This window comes from Apostichopus japonicus, chromosome 1 (assembly GCF_037975245.1).
Source record: "Apostichopus japonicus isolate 1M-3 chromosome 1, ASM3797524v1, whole genome shotgun sequence".
NCBI classification, from domain to species: domain Eukaryota; kingdom Metazoa; phylum Echinodermata; class Holothuroidea; order Aspidochirotida; family Stichopodidae; genus Apostichopus; species Apostichopus japonicus.
This window is the reverse complement of record NC_092561.1, coordinates 8,580,167-8,605,007: the sequence shown is the minus strand read 5'-3', so window position 1 is coordinate 8,605,007 and position 24,841 is coordinate 8,580,167. Positions and strand designations below refer to the sequence as shown.

At 37.4% G+C, this 24,841-nt stretch overlaps 1 protein-coding gene across 1 annotated transcript in view; it reads left to right on the top strand.

The window, feature by feature from the left end:
- The first annotated feature begins 3,776 nt into the window (after window positions 1–3,776).
- LOC139966418 (uncharacterized) overlaps window positions 3,777–24,841 on the top strand; it is a 31,562-nt gene continuing 10,497 nt past the window's right edge. The window contains exons 1-5 of the mRNA XM_071969394.1: window positions 3,777–3,934; window positions 9,393–9,492; window positions 17,041–17,126; window positions 21,702–21,905; window positions 24,148–24,462. Coding sequence (XP_071825495.1) covers window positions 9,417–9,492; window positions 17,041–17,126; window positions 21,702–21,905; window positions 24,148–24,462 — 681 coding nt within the window. The 5' untranslated portion in view covers window positions 3,777–3,934; window positions 9,393–9,416. The remainder of the gene's footprint in view (window positions 3,935–9,392; window positions 9,493–17,040; window positions 17,127–21,701; window positions 21,906–24,147; window positions 24,463–24,841) is intronic.

The window sequence follows — 24,841 nt, the reverse complement described above, 5'->3', positions numbered from 1 at the left end:
ATAATAACTCATAATATAATGTACGGTATAATGTCATAATACCAAAAAAAAAACATTAATACTATGGACGCAATACTTTAAAATAAGAAAGGTTACCATGGCAACGGACTCATGAATAAGCTGTAAAGTAAGACAACCAGGATCATGTATAGGAGTTACAATAACTTCACGCTACGCTCACAAAACTCATGTCGGGCTACAGATTGTCATGTATACAACTTTTGTAAAATCAACTTTATCATCATCGGAAACTAAAGCAAAGTACTGGGGGTAAACTTTATTGAGGGGGCCATTGTGGTATATATATATATATATATATATATATATATATATATATATATATATATACACTCCTCAACACCTCCACACACACACCGTCCAAAATTGGTACGAACTGACTATGAAACTCACTGTGAACAACTGAGGATCAAGGTTTTTTAAATAGGAGGGTTGTGGCGCTGGGTACGTTGTAACCAACAAACATGTGTGGGGTGTGGTTTCCTCCCCCATGCTCAAAGAAATAACGTATTAAATGGGCATTCTGAGGAATATTTCGGCAATGAATTATATAGGTTTATAATTTACGTCACGCAAGGTTGTGCTATAATTAGGCTACTTTCAGTGGCGTAGGAAGGTACTTTTGAGTGGGGGGGGGGGCTGAAGACTGATGGCCGGCCTCTAAGGGGAGGGGGTGTCCCCCTCCCCTTTGGAATTTTTTTGCATTTCCAGGTGGCCTCAGATGCAATTTGGCGCAATATACAGCACACTTCAACACCCACTCCATTTTGTAAATAATTTTGCATCATCACCTGGCCTTAGATGCAATTTGGTGCTCCAAATGAGATTTTTTTCTCATTTGGAAAAAAAAGGGGTTTTCTGACTTGCGAAGCGGGGGGGGGGCGGAATCATACTTCCGCCCCTCCATATTTTTCACTGGGGGGGCTGGCGCCCCCGGTTCCTACGCCCTTGTCTACTTTTAAGTTTTTGTGTCAGGTTCTGGATCAGGATCTGCATGCACATGGTGAAACACTAGTGATCGAGTATCCACCGGTCTACTTTTAAGTTTTTGTGTCAGGTTCTGGATCAGGATCTGCATGCACATGGTGAAACACTAGTGATCGATCGTATCCACAGGTCATTCGCAGCACAGTTACTCCTATATAACACGAACGGTTTCGGTTCAAAGCCGGATATAAATACCGTGTTCGTTCATTGTATTGCGTATAATGTTGAATAAATGTCAATATTAGGACAATGTGATGTTAACTTTCTCACGGAAATGACGATTATGTGCTATTATATAGGGGACTGAGTCCCCCTCAAATTCCACTGACTGTAATATACTAGATTAAAACGTTCAAATAGATTCCGGCAAGTGTGTACGTATTTGCTATCACGCCAGCTTCAATCTGAGGACGTATACGGCCGTAATAAATCGACAAGTAGATTTGGAAACGTTAACTTTAAAGAAGATACAGTACAATGACCCAAACATCATACGTACGTTGATATATAAGGGTGTCCGCATATAAAGCGGGAGGCCCCGGTTCGAATTCCGACGGTAGGCTGGAAGTTTTTTTTCACTCTATTGGATTTTCCAACTCACTACAATTTCAATTATATGTATATTCATTTGCCTTTGTCGTAACCACCATTTCAAATATATATATATATATATATATATATATATATATATATATATATAGATATAGATATATATATATATGAAAGAGCGGATGTTGACATGCTTGGTGTAGGCACTATATGATGAATTGTAGAATATGAGACTTCAACAAACAAAGTAAGAAATTATACAAAGCTGTATGTTCCAATATTTCGCCGGTTAAGGCTTTATCAAGGAATGAGATGCAAACTACCGACTCCGTGTATAGAAGTAAACACTTTACAACCAATTCCCCTAAGCTGAAACGCACCAGCGAACAACCTGTATTAACCATGAGGCTATGTTTTCTGGTGAGGGCAACTGCACGAGGTGAATTGATGGTGTTGAGAAGTACGTTTTTGGCCCTTAGGCCGTTAGGCACTACATGTTCACGTCTACATTCACGAAGAAAGCATATATTGCTTCGAATGCGAGTTAGTTTCTTCGCTAGTCTATAATATGAAAGAGCGGATGTTGACATGCTTGGTGTATCGTCGCCCATGCGTAAAACAGTACTAGTTTGGGAAGTTACAAAGATCTCCTTTTCAAAATTGGGAATGTTAGTTAGTTTGCTGACGGGGACAAATATGTTTTGGACCGTTGCCAAACGGGATGATAAGTTAGGACGTATAGTAACCCGCCTGCATGGCCAAGGTCCCTGTTTTGGATTTGCCCCATCTCCATATTTTTGAATTCTAATGAAAATAAACCCCCTTACAAAATATAGGTTTAAGGCAAATGTATCCAGCAGCTACCATGAAAACAAATAAACAGAACCACAACTTAGCCTTGGCCTCCATCTGCCGCAAACGCTGTATTGTACTTCCTGCACGAGTAAACTAACTGTATACGGTCATGTGATGTTCCACCCTTCCGCATTGTTGCTGTATCACACCGCGGACAGCAACTTTCTGTTAAAAAAAATTACCCATGCATATACAAATGCTACGCCGAAACAAGTCCAAACGGCGTATCTACAATATTTTAATATTGTTAATATGAAGAGGATAACGCATGATGAAACCTGTGGACGCTAACAGTGCAATACAGTGAGCGCGTGATAAACAGGTCGTTTTAAGGTCACAATTAAGTGCTGTATGTATACAAAGCAAGCAAGTCCAAGCGCATGTGACTCCAATAAATATACAATTTTTTAGCCTGACCAATTTAGCAGAAAAAATGTTATGAATGGTGGTGGTGTCACTGTAACAACCGTGTTCCAATTTTCAATTTTCTCGGTTTCGTTATCAGTTAAAATTAATTACTACAAATAGACATCAGCTATTCATTAAAAATAATATCAATCGAAATCGGCTAAAGAGCCGGAATTAATTTCTGCAATACTTCACAAATGGATTGAAGTTAGAGTTTGAAGTGAACTACGGTATACCTAGCTAGTAGAGTACGTGTGAGAGAATGTAGACGATGGGAGCGGGGGGGGGGGGGGGGCTTGTACAATTTATATTCCATTTCTTCAACATACCTTATCTGTTGACGCTTAGCTCATAAGCACACTGTACTTGTCAGTTGCGCTATGCACAATGACCAGTCAAGTATATTAGTACGAAGTAAGGTGGGAGAAAATTTGCATATTTAAGGAATAGGCAACCTCAAACATAAAAATAGATAGGAAGCAAAAGCGAAGGGATACGTCATTTTATTTCCCAATAAGGTGAGGTGAGGTTATATGAGCTAAGATTTCTCATCACAATATTCTGACACTGTAAACGCAGGCCAGCGTAGTAGGAAACTACACTAAATAGGGGTTTTTTCAACCATAGACCTTGCTAGTGGTTATCAGGCTATTAGAGTACCAACAGTGATGGCCATTCACAATTCATATTTTGCATTCAATTCTCCCTAACACACCTGAAACCCCTTACCTTTTCCATCCCTCTTCACCTAGCCCCTTTCCCTCCAACCCCTTGCTCTCCGCACCTATTCCCCGCCCCATCCAGTCTGCCCCATCCAATCCGCCCCTTCCAATCCGCCCACTTCCCAGGTTCCGCACACGTCGGATACAATACAGAGAAAAATTTCGTAGCCTTCAAATGCGTCTATGACATTGTCTAGCCGATCTACTGTTTATTATAACGGTCAGATCCGTCCTGTTTACTAATACCTATATTAGTTATTACACGGTTTTCCAACGTTAACAAGTTCGGCTGTTGCAGACGACAGTATAACAAAGAACGGAATTCCACATGTTGGAGAATATCTCGTATTAAGAGTCAGATACAAGGTGTGTTGAAGCCAAGGATTATTGCAAAGGTAAAATAGAATTGTCCTTTTAAATTTATATTCAGTGACAAGCCGTATTTTTTCTGCAGATGTTTCTGACTCACAATACTTATGGACCCGCCCTCCTAGTACTAGTAGTAGGAGAGTAAAAGGTAATGACATGTGCTAGGTCTATGTACAATATTTGTGGAGCCTACACTTTACTGTTACACTGTAGTACTAGTACTACAAGACTAGTAAGTCATATCACGTGAAAGCAGGCATACCATTATCACAGACAAGGACCATCCAAATATATTGTGAATGAGAACAGTTCGATTTACCTAATGTATGAAATCCTATAGCGTTTGTTTTCTGTTGTCATTGATCAAAGTCTTACCTTTGCTAGAACTGGAATCTTTTAGTTACTTAATTCTATACTGTAGTCTGTACCATGCCAATATCTCTAAAATCTTTATAGCAGTTGCAGCATAGACATTGAAAACCAATGAACATCACCAAACCTTTGCCACAAATCAATACCATTTGGACTTTTTGCTATAATTGGTTGTAAATCTGATTTATTTTCAGATTTTCGTGGTGTATATCTATTCCTGTCATTATAAAAGGAGATATGTTCATCGTTGTTACGAACTAGGGTAATTAGCGTGACTATTCGGTGGCAAAATTATAGCCACGATGAGCCAAAACATATTACATGGTTAAACACCTGCCATGTGGGATTCTTTATTTTACACCAAATTTCTTATGTTTGGATGGTAATTTTTTTTTCATTTTACAGAAAATTAAGAGACCATGAATGCGCATGTGTCATTTCTTTCTGAAAAACATTTTACGACCCCTAATGTAGGGTATAATGGTATCTTCCATCATCTTCAGAGTTAGCTTAGTGCCTGTGTAGTTTTTAACATTGGGAACAAAGACACCTTTTATCATGCAAAATGAATTTTGTTTAACTTAGTTTCTTTCATTCATGTTTCAGGAAGTGTAATAACTATCATTTATGTTGTAATATTATTTTTGGTTTGCAAGGATAAGTAAATATTCACTGTTCACTTGTGATACTTATTCTGAGACAGTAGTTCCACTACATAGTACATGGTAACCAATGCACACCAAAAAATAAAACAAAGAAACGATTTCTTCAAATTAATCTCAAACTGTAAAAACCAAACTTATTCTCTGATAGCACTATAGGTCATTTACCATGTAGTTTTTAACTGCTTTACTGTAGTTAGCATGAATTTGCATTTTGTTTTGTGAAGCTGTAGTGTGTACAGTATATTGGTTGTGTACTATGCAAACAAGGTTCTTTTTAGTCGTGAATACTTTGGCAAATGGCATCCAAATAACAGCAGCTTTCACCAACTTGTCACTTTATTGTGAAACAGTTAAAGCTTATGTATGTATACGCTCCATACTTTAAGTAGCATTTCATAAAAAAATTCAGGATATCTCGGAAAAGTTTTATGGTTTAATTTTTAAATTTTGTGTAGCTATGCTGAAGGCTCTTTTTTAAAATACTGTGGTTTCTTTGTAAACAAAAGCTGTTGTACTGTACATGTATTTTGCCTTGTATAGCAATTTGATAAATTTGATATACTGGATATCAATTATTCCCTACAGAACAGTGAAAAACTGAGGCTGGAAGTTTTTCATTATCTTGGATTTTCCAACTCACTACAATTTCAATTATATATATTCTTTTGCCTATGTCGTTTACTTCCATTATATGTATTTATCCCAGTGGAGGCTGCTTTATTCAGTCACAGTAGATAATGTGTACACAGTATATTACAGTAAGTACCTGGGTTTTCTCAGGGATTTCTCATGTGTGAGGCAGTAACTGGTTTGTGACACTGGAGGGCATGAGCACACCTAGAGGGGGGGGGGGGGTACATTTTCCTCTCGAAAAGTGTTGTTAAACATCATAATGTCAATCAGCCTAACAATTAATTAGATAAAAATGCTATGTTAAATAGGCAGAAGAAGTTTTATTTGTTGCTCTAATTTAGTATTCACAGCCAATTTAAAATGTCAGATGATGGCATGGGTTGATTAGGTTCAAAAAGTTTTGGCTGCCTAGTTGTGAAACCTTTCTTCTACCATAGAATATGTGGGTTTATAAAGATGAATATTAACCTAGATATATAATACTATACTGTACATATTGATGAGTCACTTTTGTGTCAAAGAAGTCAAATTTTTGAACAGATTCAATACTCTGTTAATCTCTATTGTTGTTACCCCTAGTACGACAATATTATTCATACCAAATAAATAGATTAGACCGCAAAAGTCCTTGAAATTGCCACAAACCTAGTGACTGAATTTGAAAAGCTGCATTCTTTGACATGGTGAACAATTATTCTAATAACCTTTTGACCACTGTAAAGTACAGTAACTTTGAATTTATATTAATTATAAAGGAATTTCCTATATTTAAAGAGATAAGTATACTATATTTTCTACTCTGTGGTGTGTTGGCTATCATGCATATATTTTGCAACCAATCCAAAGATCTACTTGTTAGTGAAGATATAGTAGGTTGTATACAGTATATAGAATTTGATTCAATCCTGAACATTTTGTCATCCACACACCTTCTACGGTAGTTCATTTTACGCATATTAAACGCAAATTAAATGCAAATTAAGCGCAAATTAAACACAAATTAAACAACACAGAAATTTTCAAATGCTAAACTTTTTACTTCACTATTTGAAATGAAATTTGGCTATGTAGTAGATTCAAGCCACTGAACTCCATTGATGTGAGATTATATAGTATATACAGTAGAACAGAAGCAAAAAATATTTATCAAAATCAACACAAAATGGCTGCTTTAGGAGGTGTAATATTTGTGTGAAGTACACATTGACAAACTTATGTAAGCAGCAGGTTGTTGTTAGATAAGTACTCTCACCATGTATACAAGTGTTATGTACTGTATGTATGTACACAGAAACACATGAAGTGTTCTTCAGTATAACCCTGCATGACAACAACATTGTCATTGTGTTGTATGAGTGTTTTATTAGTGTCACATGACTGGCAAGAGATGCAGGTATGTTTGTAAAGCTATCTTTGGAAGGCAAAACATCAATATAGTCTACAAGCGTACAATATTTTCTTTGGCGCGAACGTACAGGACCTGTCCTACAGCTTACACCGAGGGAAATAATATCATGGACAGAAGTGAATCTACTTCACGATTCTCTTTGATCTATGTCTCAGCTCAAATCACCATCTACTGTACCTAGCCAGCCAAAATTGGTGACATTTTTAGCACTGCCCAACCCCCCCCCACCACCCCCATGACCCTCTTCCGTTATACAATACTAGCTTATGTCTTTCAATGATCTTTTGGGGCAAAGAAACGGTTCATAGCTTTTGTACAAAACATTCTCAAATTGACTGAATTGATTCCATAGTACTGCACCTCCATTTGCTCAATTATGGGTCAACCAGCCCCATTCTACAGAATTAACTCCACCTGTTGTTTGATGTACTTTAGGGGCTTGATTCACGAATCGTGTTTGTTTAATGAGGCTTTTAGAGTCAACATAAACTTTCATGGGCATGTTCTGGATCAAGTACACTTCTTTACTACAATGCATTTATGCATTGTACATATGTATACTGTAGTTTAACATACTGTACTGTACATCATACATGTATGTACATAGACTGAAACTAGATGCTGGCATATGGTACAGTACTGGCACACTACCTTTCCAAACAGGTTGAAATATATCTCAACTGGTATCAGGTATCAATTATATAATGTTACTTTCTAACGGATTAATGATTGAAACTTGATGACGTTGAAGAACTGTAAAAGAAACAGGCTTGGCGTGGCTTGAACTTGAAGAAAGGAATATTAGAATAGTATCGCACGTGTACATGACTAGAATATTTGAAAATGTAAATTTATAGAGAATGGAGGAAAGAAAGAAACCTCTAGGCCTATCAAAGAAAAATCAAGCAGTAGTGAAAATCAAAAATCAAAATCCTAACAGCCTGTCATGGGAATCCTTTCTTAAAAGTTGTATTCTGTTCTTTTCCATGCATTAATTTCAATTTCAGTGTGTAAGAACGGCGATAAGCCGATAAAGAATAAAAGTGTTAAGCTTTCAAGATTGCTTTTTTCATCAAGTTGCAACATTTTCGTAATGTGTACACATACAGTAAACACATCAGGTGCTTTTCACATGTGGTTTATAGTAGTAGAAATATTCCATTGTGTGCATAAACTTGTCAGATATGAAACCTGCCAACTTTGTAAATTTTTGTTCTACTTTCCTCACAAATTTGGATTGCATCATCATCGTCATCACATGATATGATATGAGTAGACCTACTGTACTAAGTACTGTATATAGGTATAGACTTTGCTTTGTGTAATATCATGATATTGAAAGTGGTTTCACAGTTCAGGTGTAAAAGTAGCAAATGTTATCAGTTTCATGATCAGATATGCTAGAAAGAAAATCAAGTTCAAGGGTCAACCTTTCTCCTACACTTTAATGATTATTGCTCTAAATTCTACCCTCACCCCCATATTCTATCACTGTAAGGCAGTGTCTGATTTCACTTGAATGTCTTGGAAAATAAAATTTAAAACCCTATAAGAACCGAGAAGTTACAGTAGACCATCAAGAGAATATTTGGGAACTTTTTAAGCAATTTTCAGCATAGTAACATTTGAGGGAAATACTGGTAAATTTTAAAGTCTGTGCAAGTTTTGATTCCTTGTCGAGGGCATGTGTGTCATCTCTGATAAATCCCCATTCTTGTATGTTTTGTGGAATCTATGTGATGGTGTGTATTTGCTTGTAAGTACTGTACTTAAAGTTTAAGTATGCAGTTATTGAAATCTCATACTTTGTGTGTCAATCCTGACTACAGGAGGGGTAGAAGAGCCCTATTGTTTTTTGGAAGTCAAAGTCTAGGAACTTCATAACTTCACAAGCAAAGTGTTGGTAAACTTTGTACAAGTGGATGCACACTTAATATTGACTGCAAGAAATGCTGTTGTCCCCTTTGTTTTTTGTAGTGGTGAAAGGTCATTGGAGCCTGGAGGTCAAGTAAGTCTGAAAACCTGGTAAATGCAATAATTTTGAAAACAAACCTTTATTATAAGCATGACTTACTGCAAATGGAAAGCTGTAATGAACTTCATACTTAGTGTGTACCTTGGGGTACAAGAGTAAATTCACCGTAGAAGGGAATCATTTATATTTCAAATATTATGTGGCAGTTTTGAAGTCACTGAATTTTGTCTCTTATAAAATATTATGGGTTCCTGTGTGTACAGACACTGTTATACATATTTGCACTTAATTGTATAGCAATTTGACCATTTTCCATAGCATTTTGCAATGCTAGCCTGGATAAATTGTTCCCTGCTTTGTGGGTACTGAAAACTCTGCATAATTAGCATGTATACTCTAGATATCTATTTCTTTTTCATTCTCCTTTGCAGATAAACTTTGGTATTTGAAGCAAGATGGGAGCTAAGTTGAGTGTACAAAAAGATGAGATCCCCGAGGAGAGGACATTTATTGTGACAGGGGCAAACACAGGTAACTTAATTACAAACCATGATTTTTTATTGCTTTCTTTATTGCAGATGATGTGGCCAAGGTCATCATTATTTAGCATTTGTCAGCTTGGTATCAGAGTACCCAGCCCAAGGAAACTACTGCCCCCCCCCCCCGATGTCCTACCATGCTCTTAAAAAGTCTGACTTCATCTAAATTCAAGACCTTTATTAATTCTTTACAAAGATAGTTCTAAGAGACCCTTCAGGTATTATAAACCAACTACTAGGCCTCAAACTGCAGGTTATTTAATGGCTAAATGCCTGGTGGATTCGGCCGTTTCCCAGTATAACTTTTTCCTTCTGCCAAAGCAAATTTAATGTTGCATTTTTACCAACTGAAAGAAACTGCAAGGGGGAATCTGATATATCTAGTAGATAATTTTTATGCACAGATGGCATTTTTTAGCGAGTGGCTTAAAATTATGAATTTCTAGGCCTGTAAATATTAAAATACAATTGCATACATTTGCACTTCTGGCTTTCTGAATCTGGGCACAAAGTCATCCTTTATGCAAGACAAACTTGGTGAACCCAAGCTACATGGTCAGTAACTGCTGTACTACAACTCTGGAAGCAGTGCAATGGAGTTTATCATTGCAGTTATATATGCTGAAAAATGCTAGGTAGTATAGAAGGTGTACATTACCAGCACATTAATGTCCTTACATACAATCATAGATCTGGAATGTTAGCAAGTATATACTTCCTGTTTCCAGGAAATGAAAAAGTTAGACCACCAAAAGAGCTCTGTGGTCAAATGGCTAATGGGGAATGGACTTGTGATCTGAGGATAGCAGGTTCGAGCCCTGGCCATATAATTACATTGTGTGCTTAGGAGGCACACAATGTTTAGTGTCCATTGCCTGTCATTACCCATGTTCTGTATAAATGTGTATTGATTGGGACCTGCGAGGTAACTTGTAAATATAGTTCCACGGGCTGGTGTTTGGATGCAGCCTCTGGGAAGTCCTCCAGTGGACATGTGTGGTGGTGAACTGTAGTGCCCCAGGAGCAACCGAGCATTTTGAATTTTGCACACTTGACTGTGGTTACATCACAAGTTACCAATTGATGACCAGGGGGTGGGGGGGGGTAGAATGAAGTAAAGGTCATGTGAGAAAGCCTAGTCTTGATACTTTGAAACTTCAGACCCCTGTCTACAGTCTAGCAACTACTGCAACATTTCAAAAGAGAAGGCTTGGTATGTTTTCAACCATTATGATTGGTCTATGTGATAGAGTTACTGTTCTGTAACTGTCATTTAAACAATTTCCCAAAACAGCTACGAAAATTTGTATTCCATTTGGGTAATATAACAGATTTAATGTTTCTTACAGTACTTCACACACAAGGCTGGAGACAGTTGTTCAAATCTAAATGTGACATCACCAAGCTCCAATGTCCTTCAAGTTTTTTGTTTTTTTTCTCTATTTATTACAATGTCTATTTTCAGTATATACTGGAGATGAGTTTTGCAAATGCTCAATATAAAATATTGAACCTCTGTATAACATTCCAGCTAATACTGGCAATAATGGCATTGGTTCCAATGTCAACACCTTGAATATATATAAGAAAAAAGCAAAGAGAAAAGCAAAGAGAAAGGTTTCAAAGATTTACAGGATAAGCTGAAGAAGGATGTTTGGTTTGTGTCTCGTTTAAATCCAGCTGTCATCAATAACCTGTGTGAAACAGCAATCCTCCCAAATGAAAATAAAAAAATGTTGTGTTTCGGAGGTAATGGTTTTGTTCGACACATTTTGCATCATTTTAGAACCTTTTCTTGTACGATGTATGTACATGTAAAAGTCTGTGCAACAGAGCAAGCCGTACTGTGACATCCAGGGTACTGACTACTCCGATCCTCACATGGCCCCCTCCCCTCATTTTACCTCATCTATGTCTCTCCCTCCTCCCCCCCCCCTCTTAGCTGCTCCACCAAAAGTATCAATTAGTATTTAGTTGGGTTTGCAACATAATATTGTATTTTAAAGGGTCTCCATGCTTTACAGTGTGCCTGCATTTTACATATCAGTTAAATCATCCAAGTATCTGCTGATAATTTTAAATTAAGTGTTAAAAGTATTGAAATACAGTATGTGTAATTTTCATTGCTTGCTAGTCACAGTTATTTTTTCCTGTATTAGTACAGTCTTGTTGGGTTTGTTACATAATGTTGTATTTTAAAGGGTCTCCATGCTATACAGTATGCCTGCATTTTACATACTGTATCAGTTTAATCATCACAGTATCCGCTGATAATTTTTAATTACTTGTTGAGAATTTACTGAAGTACGTTTAATTTTCATTGCAAGTCACAGCGAACAGGTTTAACACAACAGTGTTTAAGTTGAGTTGCCTTGAGACGATAATGAATCATTAATAGCCAAGTTGCATACATGGCAAAGGACTGATGCATCGAAAATTGTAATGTTGGGCTCAGTTCAGCATCATAATGTACCACTTTATTCGGTTAAGTGCACCATGAGTGGAGGAATGGAATGCTACATATTCGTAAATGTTTGATGAGCAAGTATGCAATATTTATTGATGATCATTGGAAACTCTGATGAAAGGAGAAATGTAAAGAATCTAAATCCAGATTGTGACTCAGACAAAGGTTTGATAAAACCACAGAAATGTGGAGCAGATGGCACTGTACATACATGTTAAAACGTATGTAGATAATATAATGTGTAAATACGTTGTGCAATGAAATGAGTTAATTCATATACATAGTACCAGCCCTGTGTGTCATTATGTACACAACCAGTCTTATATGCCGAATCATAATGTGTATGTTGTAAATGAGTATAGTACTATGACCTACTATGTACAGTAAATTCTGCAATGGCTTAAATACTTTACTTAAATTATCTTTAAAACTTTTTTGCTGAAATGTCAGAGTTGTAAATAATTAATCAGTGACATTTGAGTTGAAATAATGAATAATTTACATAGGTCTGGTATAATTTACAGTGGTAGACCTACAGTACAGTATGTTGTAAATATATCTGGTTTATGTACAAGTTGTGTACACATGTATAGATCAGTCTGAGCTAACATTTAGTTAATGTATACAAGGCATTATAGCTGTCTAATATCGGAATAAAATGGAGGTCATTTCATTGCAGTTCAAACTTCAAAAGATTATATCATCATTAGCAAAGACATTTCTACTGAAAATTACCTCCAGTTTCATCAAATGTTTGACAAAATATGTAAAATATATCTTAGGTGATGTGTCATACTCTTAACATAGCAAAAGCTAAATATGGGGAGGATTACAGATATTTATTTGACACAGAAACTTTGATAGTTACAAGCCTTCAGTACATATTGAACCCACAGTGTGTCACACTCATCCACCATGTTACTAGAAATTAACAATTAACAATTTCAACTTATCAAACTAATTGCACATTCCAACCTTTTTGTCAAGGTTAAGTATGATTGTTAATAGTTAACTTTTAAAGTTGCAAATTTTAACGATTGTAATCATATTCCAAATATTCAAAACGGCTGACTTTCATCTTCATTCTTTGGACCTACTGTACTTTCCGATCTGCATTATTTTGGGATGTTATGTTTACATACTTGCTTACCTGTCTCCTCGCAACCAACGTACTGTATTAGCACTCTCTGGACTCCCTGTGTCATGATAGAAGAGAGGTGGTAAAAACCTGGTAAGACTTTAATCTTATTATCTGGAATTAGTGGCCCAGGGCTCCTCTGGAAAGTAGTGCTTCTGCACTGAGCAGGACTACCCTCATTAAAGATTACAATAAAACAAATATAACTTAAAAAAAAAAAAATAACAAATCGATGCAAAAAAGCCCTTAAATATCTAGTGCCTATGATGCCTGAAAAGGGTAACTGGCTAAATTTACTTCGCTCCTCGCTTACGTGTCTCCTCACAACCTTGGCACCTCATTCTACCGTGTCTAGTATGCCCTGGTAATCTTTTAACACTGTGCACCCTCAGTGACCGGCTCCTCCGGTCGTTGCCCTTCCTTCTCATTCTACCATCCAAAGTGTTTACACATGCGTTTTCGTAGTGGATACAAAATCTTACGGAAATTGCCCGGAATACATTGGATTTTTACCTTCTATACATCCTTTGGGATTTCTGCATTAGGTAACATTCAGAACATTCTGCATTAGGTACAGAAAATCACGCCAATTGACTTGAGTTTGCAACCGACTTTAGCCCCATGTGTTCTTATTCTTAATAAATACTGGCAAAACGCCGTCTGGTGCCCTCGCTGGTAAAGGCAAATTCCGCTGCCATTTATCCAGTAACAGCCTGAATTTCAGGTCCTGATGTTGGTCAGCTTTTAAAATTACGTCTGGAGGATTAATTTTCAAAAGATTCTAAACAGATTTTAATAAATGGTTTAATATGTCACATGGGTGTTGTGAATCTGCAAATTCTTTACAGGTCAAACGGTGGGGATAATGAGACCAGTTAACTGATACTGTACATGTTTACTTGTTTAAGGAAATATTGACAAGATCCATGTAACACAAACAAACTTGAGACAAAATAAAATTTTATGGGGCTGCTGCACTGTATATGTTTGTTTTTAGCTGGTGGTTATAAGAAAGACAAAACACTCACCGTACTTACTGTGGCCATGGCCTAGTCAGAAATTCGACCATGACCTATCTTTTCTGAAGTATAATCAGTTAGCTAGCTACAACAGGGATCAAGCCATTTAGCTAGCTATACAGCAGGGATTAAGCTATTTAGCTAGCTATACTGTATGGATTAAGCTATTTATGACATGTGTATTCAGAGTGAAAAGAAATAAACAAAAAAGGAGGGAAGGTGGTTGAAAAATTGCAGTTGGTCAGCCATACATGTGTAGAACTATATGGAGAAACCATTATAGTTTCAAGGTTCTTATTTGGTACAGGTAGTCTGTACATTGCAGTGCACAACACAGTACTATATTAACTTCATAACCTTAACATTTAAACCTCTTCCTACACAGAAGATACACTTTCCAATTTATACTTAACCTGAAAATGCAAAATTGATAGTGCATTTAGCACTGCACTCTCACCGACCCACGTCTTGATCACAGCCTACAGTATAGTTCCTCTTGTTGTAATGCAGGGCGGGCGACCTGTGGCCTGTGGGCCAAACCCGTCACGGAACCACTTGACTGGTCAGACCTTATGGAATTTGCACACAAAAAAGGATACCAAAAAAAAAAAATTAAAATTCATTCATTGTGTTTTGGAGCCCTTTTTCCACTTCCTGGTTTTCAGGTTAGGTTTTGAATACTCGTAAGTGTTTTACGAGTTGTTAATGGCAATTTTATGTCAAAATACAGTTACCAACAATCAGAAGGCGCACTAACTTTCATAATTTGCGTTTCTGACATTTGTATTTCATTTTTGTTTCCATTCATAAATCTGATAAGTGAAACTTCCCAGTTAATATGTGGGAGGGAGGGGGGGGGGAGGTGGGAAGGGTTGGTTGGTTGGTTGCTCATTGGAAACCAGTTTTAATGATGTTCTGGCCCAGCAGGGTACCAGACTTCTTAAATTTGGACCCCAAATCAAAAAGGTTGCCCACCCTGTGTATTTACTGTGATCCTCTCTTACCTGTTGCACCTTCTCATACTGTATACCTAGCCCTAATAAATGGTATTATTTTAGCACTACGCCCCTCACCCCCTTCCCCACCCCACCTTGACCCTCCTTCAGGTCATCGTCCATCACCTCTTCCTGCGCCGCGTTGAATGGAACATTCCCTTTATCAACTCATGAAATATTTGCACTATTGCACTCATAATCAAAGGTAAAATTTTAAATGAAACTAGAAAGAAGTCGAGCATATTTAATTGTGCAATGAACTGTGCAGCATAACAGTAGATGTAAGTATAGTAGTATATATACATCACTCTACAACACGGAAACATGTAGTACCTACTATGACACAGGAAGTATAGAAAGTACTGTTAAAGATACTTGGCTATAAAGTTCATTGGCAGTGACACATAAATGCAATAGCGGTAAATATTTGACGCATGCTACAAGTCTTTATAACAAAACTCCTACAGTAAATCCTGTAAAAATCATGTAAAAATTACTGTAGGTCTATTTTTAGGATGGGGGGAGGGGGGAGAGGGGGATGCAGGTTGTGTAAAGCACATATCAGCTATGGGAAAAAGTTTGCGTCTACCTAAAATTCTCTTTTTGAAACTTGGTTCCCCGTCGCATCTTTAGTGACCTTTCATAATTTGTCTGTCCGTGTTTGTGTGTTGTGCATACAACATTGGCATTTGCTTGTATTTGACAACTACACAGATTAAGAGATCTTCAGATTTGAGTCTAAGGGCCACAGGAAAAGAGATAAAAATCATTTACTGTAGGTGTTTGTCACAAACTTGTTTGAACTAGTGGAGGTATTTGTTGATGTTGTGACAACACCCAGAAAACAAGTTCTTTCAAGCTGTGCTTCTCAATCGAATATATTTGATTCAATTATGCACTCTAAAGTTGTTTGCCTGTATCGGTCATACAGTATAACCTGTATTGTACGTACCTATAGATGATGTACCTTTGGTGATGTTCAATAATTTATCCTGTCAATCCACCCCCTTATATTGCAAGTGCTTCAGTTCAGCCCATGATTTCAGTTCTGTTATTATTTTGCTGTCGGTGTGTAGCAAATGACAAACAGTACTCTAGTTGTAAAGAAAAAGAGAGAGAAATTTGACAAAATTAGAAAAACGGTCCCTTTTGTATAAAAAGTGGATCTTCTCAAATCCAAAAAATGTCTGAAGAACACAGTTTACAGTCATGGGTTAACTTTTAAATGGTTGACTCCGAAGGAAGGAAGAAAGAAAGTGACAAACTAGGAGATTTAATACTTTGTTCCTCTCTTACCTATCTCTCACTCCACATCTGCACTTTCCCATCTACCTAACTGCACATTGGAATGTTTTAGCACTGCAGTAGCTCTGTGGGGTTAACGGGGCACATGCAGTGCTAAAACATGGTGCCAATTTGGTAGGTTCGGTTTCTGTGGAAAAGTGCAAACTGAAGTACAACAGAGAATACGCAATTGAGTTTCGTTGCTTTTGCAGTAAAGTTGTGGGTATCACATAGAAATTATAAAAAAAATTAGGAGACCAGTATATTTTTAATACAGTATGAGCGATACAGTATATATAGTCTACAGTATATTGGGTATACACAAATTGGTATACATTCTTCCTCACCTCCCCTACTTCCCATCCCCATCCCCTATTTCCCTTCCCTCACTTCCCACGCACTTCCCATCCTTCTCCTTCCCCTCCCCCATTCCACCCCCCATTCCACCACCCCCCCCATTCTTTTGAGATTTTGAAAGAGCACATCAAGAAACCTGTTGGAGAGTATTTCTGCCTGTTATGTTTAATATAGTTTCACAGCTCTTTCAACTATATTGTTTGTAGGGCTCCTATCAGCCAGATTGAGCAAGATTTGTTTAAATATAAATTTTTGTGTTTTTGAATCAATTTTCCCCCAGGAATTGGGTACCATACCTCCAAAAAAATTGCCCAACTTGGAGGAAGAGTGATAATGGCCTGCCGGTCAGAAGAGAAAGCCAAAAAGGTGAGTTATCAATAAAGAAAAAAATCGAGCCAGTTTTTTTTTTTTCCAGCAAGAGTAATAGAACTCAATCAGAACCTCAAAAGTTCAAGTTACATAGCCCTGGGTATCTGTGAAGTATCAAATTATGCCGTTTTACAACATAAGAAGGCTTGTACTAACAATGGTGTATTGTGACTACTATAAAATGAAAGAAAATGAAGAGAAAGACAGAAATATGTCATCTACAGGTATCTACCTTTTTTTGCCTAGTGGCACTAAAAGGCTATGACATCACACATTGACACAAATGCAAAGTTCTCAATTCATAAGATTATATAGCAAGATTTGTTTCATAGAGTTGTTCTTCACAATTAACTGTTGCTGTCATTTTGGTTAAACATGATCGCTGGGTTTGTTTAGACCTTATTCAGTCATCTCCAATGACCAGTGTACCGTTTCATGAAGGAAAATTTTGTTAGCTGGAATTGATTGCTTAAAAAACGTGCTAGAATTTTTCTGCATCTTACGGTCAAGCCCACATCCTCGTGTAGCATCTATTTGGTATTCAACAAGATATTACAAATTTTGAATCACGTTTCAAGGATAAATCAACAAAAAATTATTATAACAGGAAAGTAAAATGGTTTTGATGAACATCTGCCACAATAACAACACAGAAAACCTATTGTGATCCACTGTCTGGAAAGAGAAGGCTTTAATAGCGATTTGGAAATACATTAAATCAACTATATCTCAAGTAGGGAGGGGGGGGGGGGATATTGAGATGCATTTTTCAGCTAATATTGTGGAATATCTTTCTCTTTCTATTACATCCTCTCCCAGACTGGCGGAGCGTCCATACAGTCAGGGGGGGGGGGGTGGATGCCCCCCCTGACGAACTCAAATGGACTGCTGGCGCCCTTTTCAGCTCTTTACCACTTTTTACTTTAATTTTCTAGATTATTGACTTTTTTATTGTGCTCTCATCTACTTATTGATATATGTCACATTTTGTTGGTGTAATTTGGCGATGACACCTATTTATTCTTCGTTTATCTGCAAATTAGCCAGGCCCGGAAAGGGTCATTTCTGGCGATCTAGGGAGTATCTTTACTCAAAAATTTTCTGTATGCTACGCGCCAACCAGTGGTGGCGCTCCGCTTAGATAGTGTCGAAAGTGCCCCTACAGAACATTCTCATCCCTCCTGCCCAATACCCCTAGCTCCGCCACTGCTCCCAGAATATCCCTTTAAACAAAACTTGCCCAAGTTAACAGTCTACTTGGTCCCGTGGTTAAATGTGCAAATACATGCATCCGACGCACAGCTCTGTTTCTTACCAAACCATTCTAATATAACCATCCCTTTCCTCTCAATGAGGATCTCTCTGTATCCAAATAGAAAAATCTGTAGCTGACACCTCTGCACAAAATATTCAGTATTTTCAGACCTCGATCAATCATTGGACAATCTGTATTCACAACTAAACCACCGGGCTGCAATCTGACCGATAAACATGTTGAAAGGTGACAAAACTCATAAGCTGATACTCGTTTGCTCTCAGCATTTTGGATGCGGCAAACTCATCGTCAGGCAGTAGAGGAATACATGTGAAATCTGCCAACTGAAAATGATGCTGTTCAGCGCAAAAGAGAATTCAAGGAGTCTTTGGAATAAATTTTATGTCTGCCATAAAATTTGTGTGAACTTGTTATTTTTAAGCTCATGAAAAATGGAGTAGTTGATCAGCAATGTACTCTGTCAGACAAAAGACACTGTACATACTGTACACTATTGTTATTCTGATTGGCAAATTTAGTACTGTACTTAATTTCTACTCAAGTGTTTACTGTATGTGTGTGTATGTATACACTGTATGTAGTAGACATATATAATAATTACATTGCATTTGGTCGTTTTAACATTTTGATCTTTGATATAAATGCATTTTACTTAGGAGTGTTAGCTCAGTGGTTAACGCCGGTGGCTTTCAATGATAAGTTCCCGAGTTCGAGTCACTCCAAGATTAATGTATGTCGTCCAGTTACAGAGTTGTTGACAATTGACAATTCATAATCATGGACGCTTAAAGAGACTGACTTTGGTCAGCTTGCGGCTTTGATAAGCCAATGACGGCGTCTTCGCGAGTTCCTGCTTGCAGGAGGATCTAAAATACATACACACATACACACACATGCTTGTATTACATTCCAACCGAGGACCCCATTGTATTTTCCATTGTTCAAATCCACGTACCCTAACCTTAACAATACCCCATACAATAGAATTCTTCCGAGGACGTGGTGATTCTTTAGAAATTACAACAGAGGACCCTTTTGTTCAAGTCCTCGATCAGATTAAAAAACAAACGCACACATACATGCATACACACATACATACATACTTCGTTCCTCTCTTACCTGTCTCTCACTCCACATCTTCAATTTCCCATCTACCTAAAACTACACATTGGAACCTTTGAGCACTGCGCTCTCACTTCCAAATCTACCATTCTGAAAGAAAATGACACAAAATCTAGATTTGTTTCAATGTTTTCTCATCGTAATTTCAATTCTTAGAGATACATATGCAGTTTTCCTACGGTTTGTCAACAAACTGTTCGTCTCGAAGCATGAATTGGAAATGTCTAAAATTTTATGACATTTGAAATATACCTTTTTCTTGTTACATGATAATTGCAAAATAAGACAGAGTTTCAGGGCGCATTGGTAACCAGAGAATTATACGTTAAGTGTTGAAATGTAAGAAGCTGCTCTTTAATAGATCGGTTCAATTAGTACAGTTACTATTAAAAAGAAGACCAGATGTTTTTATCTCTCAGTAAGAGGTTTCCAAATTTCTTAAAGTACACATTGTAATGCAACTCTATATGTTGCCATGATAGTCAGGTGGAGACAGATGGAAATCAATTTATAATGTTTGTTTTTCAGCTTGATGGATGTCTGCATTTAATATAATGTACAGTAGTACTGTTACGTTTTATGGTAATATATTGGAGATGCTTAATAATGTCAAATTAGTAAAAGTACATTCACTCAGCATGCATGTAGTACAGTGAAATTGTAAGCCGATTTGGAGAAGGTCACTCCCAATCGTAGCTTCAGAGCTTAGTAAAGGGTCGGAAAATATACTATTTCTACATGTGATATTGTAAATAACAAGAGTATTTTTAAGATCGCGCAAACCTTGAGTACTTCAAACAACCTTTGAACCATTAAACTTAAAAACTTATTCACAAGTTCAAGAAAAGCGTATTAATAAGGACAATTTTGAATCAGTTTTGGAAAATGTTCCTTCCTTCTACAGGAAGAATCAAAATGTTTTTACTACATGTGTCAGGTGGCAGGCGCTCGCATTAAGATTATTCCTGTGTGTACAGTATGTTTACTGGCTCCGTGCCAAATGCATAATTTTTCGGCCAGTGCAAACTTAAGGTTACTTTTGTATTAATTTCAAGGAAAATGCAAGTTTTGGTGCCAGCATTCTATCGGGTGATTTCTTTTTTTTAAGCAATTGGATAGAATTGTAAAGTTCTCTGTAGGCCTGGGTGTATGTACAGCAAGAGAGAATCTAAGGAACAAGGACCTTCATTAAATGTAGCCCAGGCTGCTACTGTAATACTGTACATATTGTGCTCTTACATACTGTATATACTGCAGGGCTTACTTACTAGTACACATACAGCATATACTGTAATGTGTGTAAATTTCAGTTCTCTTCTACTAAATAAGTACTGTGTACACGTCCTACGAAATACGGACAGGACAATAGACAAGTTGTAGAAATGGTTGCCACTCTTTGTACAAGTTGTCCCCTGTTTGGGTCATACCATTCACATAAGGTTGTGAAATACATTTTGGCATTTAATCCTGGCCTCATGGCTACACATTCATCTCATTTACACTTTGTGTCCCTCCCCCCCAGTTCCCCTCCCCTATCCCCACCTGTCTTCAAGTGTTCCAGGTCTCATATATGTCTATGACTGAGATAGCTATCATGTCATTACTTTCTATAAGGAATGTTAGCTCGGTGGTTAACACCGGTGTCATAAGGTCCCTAGTTTTAGTCACTCCAAGATTAATGTATGTCGTCCAGTTACAGAGTTGTTGACAATTCATAATCATGGACGTTAAATATGAATGTAAGAGACTGACTTCGGTCAGCTTGCGGCGTTGATGAGCCAATGATGGCTTCTTCGCGAGTTCCTGCTTGCAGGAGGATCTAAAATACATCTAAGTAGCCATCTTGTTGTATGTGGGGTGTGATGGGAGGAGCTACTGTATATATGTCTGGTACTGTAAGATGGAATGGGAGGTTGTAGGAAGGGTGCATGAAGGAAATATGGGAGAAGATAAGGTAAAGAGGTTTAACATATAACGACAGTTTGCCAGTGAGGGGAACAAGAATAACTACATATTGATTTGAGAGGTGCAGCTACAGGTAGTAAAATACTGAATTAGTGAAATATGCAAAAAAGAAAAAATAACACAGTTTCGGTCAGACAATTACTCGACTACGATTTAGGACTTTATTATTGTTTAGTCTTGCTCTGACTTCGTTTCTTCTTTCGATGCAGGCAATCGACCAGATGCAAGAGGAAAATCGACAGGAAGTAAGAGCCAAGAGGAAAGCGGCGAAGGACGCCGCTGAAAGGGAGAAGCAGCAGAAGGAGGCAGCGGCCGCCAAGGAGGAGCAGGAGAAGAAGAAGGAAGAAGCTAGGAAACAAAAGGAAGAAGCAAAACAAGCTGCACTAGCTAAAACAGAAGAGGCAGCAGCCAAGGTACTGTATAACCTTTGACCTTTTCATATTACGCGCAAGCATATATTTAAAACGTATCTCCTTTGTCCTTTTATACAGTAGCTTGGGGGGGGGGGGATTGTCTGGCACGAGCTCTATTTTGTTACTTTGCAACTTTGGTTGTATATTGTACAAGTGGATGATTTGTAAGGATAATCAAGTGATAATACAGTACTCTCTTGTTGTTATTTTCTTATATTTGCAAGTCAAGTTAACCAAGACATCCAGCTGATCATACACAATATCCAGGTCTGTTGTTTTGTGACAAAAGTTGCAGGTAGTATCACATTCAATAAAACATAGTTGGGAATTGATGTCACATGCATTTGGTGGATTAACATAAAACTCCCAAAGCATTAAGCTCTAGGGAATAATTTATAGCATCATTCAAAACTTTGTACGTCAATTTTTTAAAGCTCTCAGTTTTGTCTGTTAATAAAATACTATGGTTGCTGTGCAGAAAACTGCACAATATAGATAAGTTTGGAGTTTTACAGCAAATTTTGACCACCATTGCCATGCAACACTGGATAAATTATGAAGATACAGATATCAAAATGTGGTTTAATGTTGACAAATGTGATTATGAGTACCAGCAGATATTTTTAATTCGTCGGTGCAAACTTTCTCCACGAATTGCGGTTCGTCTCAAGCGCTGATTTCTGTTTGATTCCTGCCTTAATTATTGTAGAGACTTCAAATGGAGCTTTAGCGTAGACAAATTGATCAGTCGCCAAGTGAAGTTTCTTGGCAATAAGTCTAAAGTTCACCTAACGAGTAATGTTCGTGAAGATATTGCGCTACGAGAAAGCTGATACATTTTATTGACTCTGCAGAGTAAATCTCGCTCTAGACATGCATAAGCATACCCGTTATATATAGAGTAATGTGTAGATTTTTTAGCCATTTATACACAGTTCGTAGTTAGATTTATGTTGTCCAAAGGTCTATCTTATCACTTGGTTCTGTTTCCATGGTAACGTCTCCCACCAAGGAATTACAGTAGTATATGAAGAAGTGTCAGGAGAAATTCTAAAATTACTTTTCAAGACTGATCAATGCATAGACATATATAGTAGGACAATATTGTAGCACCCAGTTGAGACAAATTCTTTATGATTTGGTCATGCCATGTTGCAAACCTTTTTTTACTGACAGTATGAGCAGTTATGAAAAATATCCTGTATACCGTATATCTGTAAGATTAAGGTTGGGAAATGTTCTTATACTGTCAATAGGATCGCCTAGATGCATATAACATGAAAGCATTGCATAAAGAGATTAGGCATAGTACCAGCATTTATAAGTTCTAAAAGGAAAAAAAATTGTCGCGACTGGCTGATACCTTGGCACAGCCTCATTTGCATATTAATCAAATGCAACTTTGGATGAAAAGTCGTCATGATACCCGATTCAGCTGAACTGCAGATTATTTGGTCCATTTTATGAGCGGTATGAATTTCTTTCACAGTATACCGAGCGAGACAGTGGCTCTGTGCTCAAGTTTGCCTTTAATGTAATTTGATAATATGTAATATAGTGTTATTTGTGAACGATAAGACATAATCGGTAACTGGAGGCAATGTTGTCAAAAGATACAGCAGCTGCAAAATCCCCCGCAAACAAGGCTGACTCGATATATCGAAAACAAACATAGAGATTATCTTAACAGATCAGCAGTTCGATTGTGTGAAACTACAGAGCACAGAAGAAATGATGTCCTGCCCAGCATGGTTGCAGAGTCATTCAGCATTTTGATTTTGACACGGTGTCTTACTGCCAAGCAGTACAAATCAGTCTGGCCTATTTACTTCGCTCCTCTCTTACCTGTCTCCCACTCCACATGTGCACTTTCCCATGTACCTAACTACCTACACACTGGAACGTCTTAGCACTGCTCGTAAATCCCAAACCAATGTAGTTTTGGGCAGTATAGTGGCATTCCTTATTTTTATACTTGGTATAATTCGACAGAGAAACTGCATGAAATTTTTGAAATAGAATTCATTTTATTTTGTTCTTTATTTCTTGATCAAGGGCAGGAGGAATGAGAGAGGGGAAGTTCAGAATTTTTTTTTGTGGGGGGGTGTCATCATACATTTTTGTGATATAAATAGTACAACATATTGACTTGAATCCATCTTCTGTACATTTGATGCAAATATCTGACGTAAGTTGCAATATTAACATTTCAAGATTTCAAAAAAAATTCAAAATTTTACAGGCCGCCGCAGAAGAGAAGAAAGAAGACGGCGCAGAGAAGGCAGAAGAGACTGGCGATAAAACCGAGGAAGAGAAACCCAAGGAAGATGGAGAGAAGCCAGCCGAAGAAGAGGAAAAACCAGCAGCAGCAGAAGAAACAGAGAAACCTGCAGAGGAAGAAGAGAAGAAGGCTGATGAAGGAGAAGATAAGCCAGCAGAGGAGAAGGAGGAGGAGAAACCAGCAGAAGGAGGAGAAAAGGAGGAGCCAGCTGCTGCCTCTGCTGCTGCTGCTGAGGGAGGAGCCAAGGAGGATGGAGATGCCCCTGCAGAGGCAGAGGTATGGACATTTCATTTCTTTATTCCAGTATAAATTTACAGAGAAATTTATAAATAGGATGAAAATATAACAATATACAGAACATCAAAAATACAGGTTAAGACATTTAAAAGTTTATGAGATTAAGATAATAATGAACGTTAAAAATGTTACAAAAGTTATCAAAATTACACTCCAGGATCAATAAGTCTTTTATATTATTTCACATTAACGATAAAGAGCGTTACAAAAGTTATCCAAATTGACACTCCAGGATCAATAAGTATTTTGCATTATTAAATAGAGTTCTAGTTGCTTTCATTAAAATGTGTAACAAGTTATTGTTCGAGCACAATAGTATAAACTTTCTCTTCCCCATCTCATCACTTTCTTGCCTTCA